Genomic DNA, 11,641 nt, shown 5'->3' with positions numbered 1-11,641 from the left:
CCTCTCTCCCTATTTATTTCAGAACCCCTTCCCCTCCCCCATTTCTAAAGAAGGGTCTAGGCCCGAAATGTCAGCCTTCCTGCTCCTCTGATGCTGCTTGGCCTGCTGTGTTCATCCAGCTCTACATCTTGCTATCTAGATAAGGATGACAGCTTATCTTGCCTGAAAGATATTAGTGAACCAGAAAGGGTTTTATGACCATTGATATCATCATCATCACACTCCAGATTTATCATTTGAAATCAAATTCCAACAGCTGCCCTGGTGGGATTTGAACCCATGTCCCCAGAGAATTGACCCTGAGCCTCTGGGTTGGCTACACAGCGACATAACCATGACACTACCATCTTCTCCAACTAAAGAAGGCTATCACTACTTCAGATGAGCCGCAGAGGAGATTAGCTTGACAGGTATTCGGGGTACAGGCCATTAGTTACTTGGAAAGGTCAGAGAAGATGGGAATGTATTCCTCAGAGCTGGAAAGGGGGTGATTTAATCGAGGTGCTCAAACTATGAAGGACTTTGTTTGTGTTTGCGAGGGGAGATTGCTTCCAGAATAAGTAGGTATGCAGAAGAACCAGATGATAGACCTGTTTATTCAGACAGTTGTCATAAACAAAAAAGGGTTAACTTTATATAGCACCTTTCATTAGCACAGAATATCCCAAGGGATGTTATAGCCAATGAAGTATTTTAGAATTGTAGTCACGGTTCTAAGTCAGGAAACATGGCAGTCAGCGTTTACACAGCAAGAATCCAAAACCGCAACGTGACAGTGATTACCTGAGCAGTTTTAATAATGTTCAAGTATAAATATTAATTAGGATGGGAGGGATAACTCCCCTGTGCTTCTTGAAAATAGTGCTACATCATTGTGTCCATTCACCTGAGTTGGCAGACATGACCTCAGTTTAGCATCTCTGACGGTACATGCCCCTCTTAGTACTGCACCAGAGTGTCAGCGTCACTTTTTATATGAATGTGCTGGAATGGGGCTTGAACCTATAACCTGTGAGTTTGAGACAAGAGGGCTGCTAACTGAACCACAGCTAATTTGGGACAGCCAACCTGAGAAAAAACAGAGGAAGCAGATTCAAGAGTTAATTTTAAAAGGATTGGATAAATACCAAAACGGGAAAATTTATAGGAGCTAAGGTGGAAAAAGGACAGGTGCACAGTACAAATTAGGTAATCTATTCAAAAGGGCTGAATTATATCTTTTTGCTGAATGTAATTCTCCACCAACATTGATATGAAAATGGATGTTTCCTGGACAGGAAACTAAACAAGAGCCAGCAATGCTGCGTATTTCATGATATGCATTGACATAATCTGCAAAAGTACTGTGTAAAATACTACTCATACCAAAATACATAAAGATATTCAATTGATTTGTACAAAGATGATGCATTAAAACCTGCAAATCTACATTGTTTCCAGTTTGTAAAGTACTTGTAATGATGGCTTTACATGTTTAATTTTTAAAATTAGAATTAATCTGTTATTGTTTTGTGGTCACCAAAATATCAGAGACTTGTAATCCTATAACACAGTTTCAAAACATTTCATTTTCAACAGCTTATCTTGAAGTTCTGTAGTTATTAGAACAAAAAGGGGATGTGGAGGTCATTTTGCATATAGGAGCTCTAACAAACACCAGTGACAGGAATAATCAGTTGAATGTACAACCATACTTAGGGCCCCTTAGGTACTGCTGCAGTATCTTAAGTAGTACTCTGGTTTATCATCTCAGTCAAACGGTGACACTTTTGACAGTGTGGCACTTCCTTCCACACTTCACTGGATCATCAGTTTGGACAATGGGATGGAATTACTGCAAGGGTTTAGCAGTAGGACAGGGAGACCTAGTGGTTCAGGTACATAATTTTTTTGAAATTTGCATCGCAGGTGGACAGGGTGGTTAAGAAGGCATTTGGCATGCTGGCCTTCATTGCTCAGACATTTGAGTACAGGAGTTGGGACTTCATGTTGAGGTTGTACAGGGCATTGGTGAGGCATCTTCTGGAGTACTTTGTGTAGTTCTGGTCACCCTGCTATAGAAAGGATATAATTAAAATTGAGGGGGCTCAAAAAATATTTACTGGCGTGTTGCCAGGAATGGAGGGTTTCAGTTATAAAAGTAGGATGGATAAGCTGGGACTTTTTCCACTGGGGTGTAGGAGGTTGAGGGCTAAGCTTATAAAGGTATATAAAATCATGATGGGCATACATAAAGCAAGGGTCTTTTCCCTACGTGGAGGAGTTCAAAACTAGCGAGTATATTTTTTAGGTGAGAGGAGCAGGTCTTAATAAGGACATGAAGGGTAACTTTTTATACACAGAGTCGTTCAAGTGTGGCATGAACTGCCAGAGGAAGTGGTAAATGCAGCTACAGCTGCAACATTTAAAAAACATTTGGGTAAGTACATGAATAGGAAAGGTTTAGAGGGATATTGGCCAAACTGAGGCAGGTGAGACTAGTTTAGTTTGGGAACATGCTCGGCATGGTTTGTTTCCATGCTGTATGACTCTAACTCTGACTGTAACTAGTGGATTCCCAGTGGGTTGGTGTAAACAGCTTTTTAGACAACTTCTCTGGTATTTCTGCTTATTGTTTGGAAAGGGTCAATTGGGGGTCACTGGGAGAACTCCTATGAATATTACTGGGGCACGTGCTGCATTTTGAAGTGGATCTTGCGTCCATCGCACTCCAACCAGGAGGTGAGATTGTCACCAGGTACATTAAGCTAGCAAGTCTTCCATACCAATGGGGCATTTTCCATTTCTCACATCTTCTGACTTCTTGATTTAAATTTCTAATTCATGGGAAACATTTGGGGGGTTACTATGAAAATTTACAGTTATCAGGAAGCAGTATCCTTTTGTACAGTTATTAAATTTTAACACACTCTTCCCGGGATAGATTCCAATGAAATAGCCCATGAAACCAGGTCTGAAAAGATGCCCCTTCTTTGTTTTTGAAAAAAAAAGTCGATTTTTCTATGGATTTGATTGAAATAATTTAGTCACATAATCGATACATAGTACATAGTGATTGTAAAGCCATGCATTGAGACTCCCACATTGCAACATTAGTAGCAACCACTGAAATGTAAGCAAAGAAGTGCAGCTGCTGGAAATCTGAAACACAAAGAAAAAGGGCTTCTCTTTCTACAGATGCTGAGTTTCTCCAGCACTTTCTGTTTGTCTTAATTGCAACTATCTGTTTGAGCAGAAGATTTTAGATCACAAAGCTAGTGACTGCAAAAACTCTGTTCCAGTTCCTCAGAGCTAGGAGGACACTTGCCACAGAGCCCGTTGCAAGCATGGCTCTGCAGAAGTAGTAGGTACATTCAACAATCAAACTTTCCTCAAATATGAACCTAAATGCTGTTCCAGTGGGCTATCCCAGTATTGGAGGCCATCACAGCCAAACCTGCACCCATCTAATCCAATGTTCAAAAATGCACAGCGTAAAAACTCTGACTTTGCGTTCCTCTTCCAGCCATAGAATGAGAGGATAGTTTGTGGGACATTCAACCAGCCTTGTTTGAGTTCAGTTAACTCAGGACAGACCGGGAGTCAAAACTGAGACTATATCCAAATGACCCAGCTTTGCATTAGGTAGAGAATTCAATCAGTAGACCTTTGACAGATGCTTGTACATTGAGGAATTCAAGGCCAATGCAGCCAGGTATAGATGGGAGTTCATTGTCTGGATGGGGAGACATTTACTATGGATGTGGTGAGAACCTGTCAAAGTTAAAGCTGGGGATCCAACTGTTTTGTATTTCTTTTCACAGAAAGTGCTCTATGAGGAAGATTTATAGATATCTTAGCTTGGGTAATTGGTGTGATTTTACAGTTACAACACAGCGAGACACCATATATGCATGCCCAAAATGGGGCAGTTACTGATGAAAAGATCACACAGATCTAGCTGAACAGTACAGGCCTGAAATTATAGACAGGGGGCCAATTGTCTCCCCTGTCAGTCACACTGCTGTTATTAGTCACATTGTATAATGCATGATATATATATGAGTTACACAAAAGTAATTAGATGCACATATATATACATATCCACATACATATGTTTGTTGTACAAACATGCAGAGAAACACAACACAAATTTAACATATCCATGGTAAGTGAATGTTTCTTTTTAATTAAAGCATTAACACATTGTAAAACTGTGCTGGAGTAGCATCATTTGTGTGTTTATTGCTGATATGAGAGGCCATCCTTTTTACTTTTGATTTGCACCGTACATTTTAAGAGCAAGCTAATCCAGTGAGGTTGAGGCCAGTCAACAGCCTCAGCAGCATTTTGGCATCATTCAGGGAAGGGGGGGCCTTCAGAGGTAATGAGCTGAAGGGGCAGTGTCCTGGCCTACACTGATGTCCCATTGCATTGCAGTCTTGCCTCAGGAGGCATAGGGCATCAGCTGACCCATGTTTTGTCCCTTGCCAGGAGCAACAATGAGTAAAACAAATGGCTATCTAATGGTAGCTATGGAGCTGTCACCCACCCTTTCCTGCTACTAGCACTGGGCACACAAAGTTATCTTCAATGCCAGTCAGCAGCCCCTGTTCTTGGTGAGGTGTCTACAAGGCATGTTGGCTAGGAGTGATTGTTGAAGGGCATCGGACATAGTCAGTAGACAATAATACTGTAGAAGTGATATATATCTGCACATGGATGTGCTGAGAGAGGGGGAGACTGATACTGTATAGTGTTCAACCAGTTCAGTGAAATGCACTTGCACTCACTGCCATGCTCCAGTTGTGATCAAGACAATTGTTGGCTCTTAATTAATTATGAAAAAAATTATAATTATATTTTTCTCAGCTTCATGACATACTTATGGCCATTGAGTGTGATAACACTCCATGATATAAACATAAGCAAAACCCTGGCAGTTGAAACTTAAATCAAAGTTGGTTTGATTTATTGTTGTCACATGTACCTAAGTATAGTCAAAAGTTTTGTTTTGCATGCAGTACGGGCAGATCATAACACACAAGGACACAGGTTTAACCTCTGATCCTTGATGAGTTTGCTGGTGCATTGAGAGAGGCATGAAGGTGAAAAAGGTTAACAGACACATGTGGCTACATGGATAGGGTGCTGAAGGACTTTTGGAGCCCTTACTACTGTATGCATCAAGGGAAAAAAAGCATTAATCTATGAACTTGAGATCCTCCATGAACTGTGCTGCTTTTAACATTCCTATAAGGATCATTACATACAGTAAAACCAATCATCCCTTTGAAGGCAATAATATTGACTCAAACCAGTTTTATTATCAGAGAGTGAATGTACAGTCTGAAATTAGACACTTCTTTTTTATTTAAAACTTTTTATTTTCCCAATTTTGTCTCCCCATTCCCACCAGATATTTCCTCTCACTGGGCTGCAGATCTTTTGGGAACCAGCTGCCCTCCAATACCTTGCTCGAGAGGCCTTTATTCACGTCTGAACCTTGACAGTGAGTATTGGCCAGCTATTCATTCCTGGAAGGTATCACAGCTGATAATTTTTTAATGGGTTGCAGGATGTAGAGTTCTCTGGCTAAGTTAGCATTATTGCCTTTGAGAATGTGGTGGTGAGCAGCCTTCTTGAACTGTTGCAGTCTGTGTGTGGTTTGGGTACACCCACAGTACTGTTTGGGAGGGAAGTCCAGGATTTTAGAAGAATGATGAAGGGATGGCAAAATAAATTTAAGACAGGGTATCATGGAATTGGGAGGGGAATTTGCAGGTAGTGGTGTTCTTACACATTTGTTCCCCTTATTCTTCAAGGTTGTAGAGATTGTGGGTTTGGGATGTGCAGATGAAAGACCCTTAAAGATTTGCTGCTGTGCATCTTGTATATGGTAGATAGGGCACGCATGTTGCACTATTGATAGAGGGAGTAATTGTTTAAACAATTAATGGTTTGTCAAATGAGCAGACTATTATGTCATGGATGCAGTTGAGTTTTTTGAGTGTTGTTGGAGCTACACCCATTTAGGCAAGAGGGTTTATTCAATCATAATCCTGACTTGTGCCTCGTAGATAGTGGACAAACTTTGGAAAGTCAGGAGGTGAGTCACTCACCAGAGAATTCCCAGACTCTGACCTGCTCTTGTAGCCACAATATTTACGTGGCTCGTCCAGATCAATTTCTGGAACCCCAGGATATCGATGGTGGGAGAATGTCTTTGAAAGTCATGGGGACAAGGTCAAGTTGCCCCTGTTTGAAGATAGTCATTGCCTGACACTTTGAGCAGCGCACGTATTACTTGCCGCTTATCAGCCTGAGCCTTGTTGTCTAGGTCTTCCTGCACAGAGACACTGACTGCTCTATAATCCCAGATCTGAATCCAATCCCTCTTGATGCAGTATTCACACTGCATCCATTTACTGATAAAGATTGTGGGTTAGTGATCTGGTGTGGGGACCTGAATGATATTTTCCCTCTCTCTTCTTAACTCATCAATACTAAGAAGAATTGAAGTCCTCTAATATTGCCCAATTAACTATCGGTTAACTTAGTGCAGACAGGGAGTAGAATTTGAAAATCCCTGGCCTCTTTGAATTATTATTACATCAGAAAATACCTCAGTGCACTTGGCAATAGGCAAACTATATTTGGTTATACTTCATGCTGATTAACTTCCTTTATGAGTCTTAAAGAATATTGATCACTCTCGCTCATGACCATTACAAACTCAGTTAGTTTTGCCCAAGCCGGCTGGAGAGAATAACAGGTTAAGTTGTTGAATGCACTGTGCAACACAACTTTTAAAAAAAAATATTGATTTCTTTCAGTCCCAAGCACAAACTCTCCGCCTGTGTCCTCAGCCTCCAATGATCCCGTGGGATCGTACTCCATCAACGGTATTCTGGGCATTCCACGATCGAATGGCGAGGCCAAGAGGAAACGAGATGAAGGTAAGAGGGAAACATGATCCATCTTTTTGTACTGTCACCTGTAGGGCAGCTAGTATTTCTGGCACGGTGTCTGCATGCTATCCATCTGCTCTTTAATCATCTTCTAGTTTACATAAGGTTTGGGCTGTTGGCTGCAGTGAGGCTGCAGATGGGGTTTAATGTTTATTATAGAATTCGGTTCTGCAACTAGGTTTGTGTAATGTGATCGGTTAAGGGGTGTTATTCATTAAGGGTGTACAGTTGGAGATCAGTTCAGGGGCCTTTAGTTCTAGCAATGGAAATTACAAGCTCATGCCATTGTATGACCTTCCAGTGCTGGTTAGCATTGGCAACTCACACATTTAAAGAAGTGAATGCTTTCTGTTGGTGTTTTGTGTGGGAAGGTCACTTCATTACAGTCAAGAAGGAGTTAAATGTATTCCTTGCTTTGTGTGGAGATTCATCCACTTCTTTGGTGCAATCTCTGTTTAGACAGAGCATCAAGGAATTATTTCAGTGGTGTTAACCTCTTGGGCACTCAAAGGTTACGCCAAGTATTGAGCAATTTTTGTTTCTGTTGGAATTGCAAAAGGGATTTCTCCTTGACCTTCTGAGTGTAAGTTTCAAACTAAATGATCACATGTTATGTTACATATTCCTCCAATATCATGAATGGCACAAAGTTACCTGAGGCGAATAGCCTCCCTGGATTAAGGAAGGACAAAACTATCCTGCTCCTAATCACCTTCCAATGATTCCAACTGGAATCGGATCTTGGAGGACATGATCAGGCCTGGTGTTGCCCATATTTGTTGGCCTGCTGACACTCACTGCCAAGATTTACACACAAAGAATGGGCAGTGGAGTGAGTTATTGGAGGACATTTAGCGTGAGTTAAGCCAACTGCTGAACACGAGTCAGTGCCTTCAAGACAAGAGGAGATAAAAGTTTGCAATTTTGGAAAACTAATGTATTTTGTGAACTGTTGGTGTTCTACCCCTTCTCTTGTCATCGCAAAATGCCCTCCTTTGCCCTAAGAGCTTAAAGTCAGCTTCAGTCTCATGGTTTCAGAAAATGTTGAGGTCACAGGAAGCTGGCTGCTAGTTTCAAAGAGTTAAATCTTCTCCGTTACCTTTTATCAGGTGAAGGGACAAGAGTCATCGTCAATACTCAAAGGGAATGGGAGACAAGACTCAGGTTTTCTCAAAATAGGAACCATCTGACGCTACACTTGGATTTGAGAGTGGCCTTTGACTGTAGATAGAGCTAAGGGAGATTTTGGCTGGTATTTGCTGGAAAAAGGAGGGTACATGATGTTACATGGAGAAACTCTGTCTGTATTTACTTATGAATGCCAATGCAACCACCCCTGCTATTTTCTAAGCCTGCTGATGGATTTTTTGATCAAATATTATTTACAATAAGTATACAAAAGCACGTAAGAAATGTTTCCAGAAACAATAATTTCTGATTTTTATATCTTGTATTCTTGTTACATAAAAAATTGCTTTAGAGTGCTGTCTTATTTTGAACTAACTCGATTATGATTTGGACATAGTCTGTGCAGTATATAAAATATAGGCAACCTGATGCTAGTGTAAGTGTGCATGGTCTAGCAGGTTCATCATAATGTTAAAACATTGCGCATTTTTGCTTGTGACAGTGCTAGTACATTTAAAGTGACAAGGTATTTAAGGTAGCTTGATTCTCACACTCATAATATGACACCTCCCACTCTGGTAGCAATCTCCATTTTAAACATTCCTCCCAGAGCTTTCGTTTCCTCCATGGGAATTAGCCCTCCCTATCTCCTGTGGCCTCCACCAGACTCTCAAATCCCTGGGAACTCAGAATTCTGTCCATTCTGCACATCCCCGATTTCCTTGAAGGTTGTGCCTTCACCTGCTTGTGCCCTAAACTCTGAAATTCCCTCCCTAAAGCCTTTCTGTTTCTATCTCCTAACCCTAACCCTCCCTAACTGCACATGTTGCGTTTTAAGTTGACCACTGCCTTCTCAAGGGTAATTAGAAATAAGCATTTGAAGTTGGCCTTTCCTGTGATACCCACATCTCATTAAAGAATTTTATAAAAAAATTCTCTCCTCCATTAAGATGCCAGTTATACCCTACTGATTTGACCAGATTATAATTAATCTTCCTAACATTTTATATGGCTTAATCTCAAATGTTGTTTGATGAAGTACCTCAGGATGCTTTATTAAATTAAGTGCATTATATAAACGTGAGTTGTTGTTGTAATGGCTTCAGAAATAAGAGCCGTCTATCCCCTCAATCAGGTATGTGGTATGACACTTGCAGGGTTGGCCTTTATTTTACCCACTGTTGTTACTGCTATGTTTTGCTCGTCTGACCAGGTTCTGCCCAGTGCAATCATCCCATTACAGTCAATGTTGGCATTGCTATTTACCTGCGTAATTCAGACTGAGATTTTCCTTGTCTCCAGATGGTGAGAAGTAGTGCAGAATCAGCTGTAATGCTCCTCACAGTCAGTGCCTCTTCCTACATTCACCAGCCAGACTCACCCGCAAAGAATGGTGTCTTGACTAGGGTACCGGGGGAACCAGAATGTAAGAATAAGTGGAGGTGGGATTGGTTGGGTGATGACTAAGTTTGGAGGTAGGCGGTGGGAGGCCTTCAAGAGAGAATCACTGGAGGAAAGAAACTCCCAATTTCCCTACAGCATCGACAGCAGAAGGGGCAAAGTTGGGCCTTACCCAATGGAGAGAATAGGTTGGGCAATGAAGGGACTGCAAGGGGAAGGTGGTGGACCACATTGTGCGGGGGTGGGGGGGTGGTTGTTGCAGTGAGAGGAAGTAACTGAAAGGGACAGCTGAGGCGTTCTATTTCAAATAACTGGCTGTGTGGCTCCTTATTCAACGAGCACCTAGGCCAAAAAAAACAAGCTTTCTTATGCAGATTGTATAATGAATTCCCTGAAGATTCTATTCAGCCTCATTTCCCCTTCCCCCAACCCATACCCAACCAACCGGAACACTGACCAATCAAACTCACCACCACCACCACCACCAAACCTCCTCCCCCCAAAAAAATATAATAAAAATCTGGCTTCTCTTTCTGTGAAGTTTATTAATTGAGTCAATGAAGTGCCTATTGAACAGAACCAGGGGTTCCCACTCATAGGCCTGACCTACACTTTTGTCACTGTTGTCTTATACAATTAATCTTGGATGAAATGATTAAGAAGAGTTAGGATAATTACATGTCAAGATGATGTAGCAAGCCACCCAGGTCAGCCGCGGAAAGCAGCACTGATGTGTTAGATGCTTTTACTCCATTTCTAAGAGAGAAGGCAGAAGAAATGATTTTTTGCCTGGAGCCTTACAGATTATAGACTCACTGCACACAGCACAGCTCTCCATTTTAATTTTATTGAATAAACATTATTATAAGTAGAAAAAAATACAAAAATCAATCAATTCCGACACATTCATACAGTACAACAAATGAGCTGTATATGAGCCTGACGCCGAGGCAGGGTTGAGTGCTATTATATGATTACAGAGCCACTGAACTTTCACATCGCACAGAGAAAATTAAAAAGAGAGTGGAATTACAAACAAATGAAAATTAAACCCGAGAGTTTTAAAACTGCCAACAATCAAGCCAGGGGACGCTGTGTGTCTGTGAGGCAGAAGACCAGCAGTATTCGCCAGTCAAGCTTGTCCTTTTCACAAAGTGGATTCCAGTCAAAATGCCTGTCCTAATCCGTCTTTGCTGGATAGAGAGTGTGGCTCCACCACTGAGTTGACACAGCCATTCCTCCCCCCCGGTAATACACGCTGTGTGGACATTGCAAGTTATTAGCGAGTGGTTACAGTGATAGTTACAAGTCTTCCACCAGGACAGGCAGATGCTGACACACGATATCCTGAACACAACTTCACTTTGGAACATCCCGTGATCTAAAAGCAAGATGGCCACACATAGATCAACCTCCACCTGGCAATTTGTTTTTGTTTTCTGTTCACAATACTTAGATTCACCCTGGCCAGGAAGCAAGAGGAGGGGAGGGAAAAGAAATAGAGGGATTGGGGAATCGGGAGAGTAGGAGGGGAAATCGATAAACGTCGATCAAACAAAGAGTTAAAATTTAATCAGAGATAGTAGGAACTGCAGATGCTGGAGAATCCGAAACAACAAGGTGCAGGGCTGGATGAACACAGCAGGCCATGCAGCATCATAGGAGCAGAAAGGCTGACTTTTCGGGCCTAGACCCTTCATCAGAAAAGGGGGAGGGGAAGGGGCTTCTGAAATAAATAGGGAGAGAGTGGGAGGCGGATAGAAGATGGATAGAGGAGAGGATAGGTGGAGAGGAAACAAACAGGTCGAAGAGGCGGGGATGGAGCCAGTAAAGGTGAGTGTAGGTGGGGAGTTAGGGAGGGGATAGGTCAGTCCAGGGAGGACGGACAGGTCAAGGGGGCGGAATGAGGTTGGTCGGTAGGAGATGGAGGTGCGGCTTGAGGTGGGAGGAAGAACAGGTTAGGGAGGCGGGGACGAGCTGAGCTGGTTTTGGGATGCGGTAGGGGGAGGGGAGATTTTGAAACTTGTGAAATCCACATTGATACCATTGGGCTGCAGGGTTCCCAAGCAGAATATGAGTTGCTGTTCCTGCAACCTTTGGGTGGCATCGTTGTGGCACTGCAGGAGGCCCAGGATGGACATGTCGTCTGAGGAATGGGAGGG

General features: G+C 42.1%; 1 protein-coding gene across 8 annotated transcripts in view; it reads left to right on the top strand.

Annotated features, from left to right (window-relative positions):
* Nucleotides 1–11,641, top strand: part of LOC109918539 (paired box protein Pax-2) — a 219,620-nt gene that overhangs the window by 22,676 nt on the left and 185,303 nt on the right. For 5 of the 8 annotated variants that reach the window (XM_048616424.1, XM_048616425.1, XM_048616427.1 and 2 more), the window contains exons 5-6: nt 5,399–5,491; nt 6,816–6,938. In XM_048616424.1, the coding sequence (XP_048472381.1) occupies nt 5,399–5,491; nt 6,816–6,938 (216 nt within the window). The remainder of the gene's footprint in view (nt 1–5,398; nt 5,492–6,815; nt 6,939–11,641) is intronic. The other 3 variants (XM_048616429.1, XM_048616430.1, XM_048616428.1) reach the window with 1 other exon arrangement.

The sequence above is a fragment of the Rhincodon typus genome, chromosome 34 (genome assembly GCF_021869965.1).
Source record: "Rhincodon typus isolate 14 chromosome 34, sRhiTyp1.1, whole genome shotgun sequence".
NCBI lineage: Eukaryota > Metazoa > Chordata > Chondrichthyes > Orectolobiformes > Rhincodontidae > Rhincodon > Rhincodon typus.
Note: the sequence above shows the minus strand (reverse complement) of the source record. Positions and strands in the feature narration are given on the sequence as shown.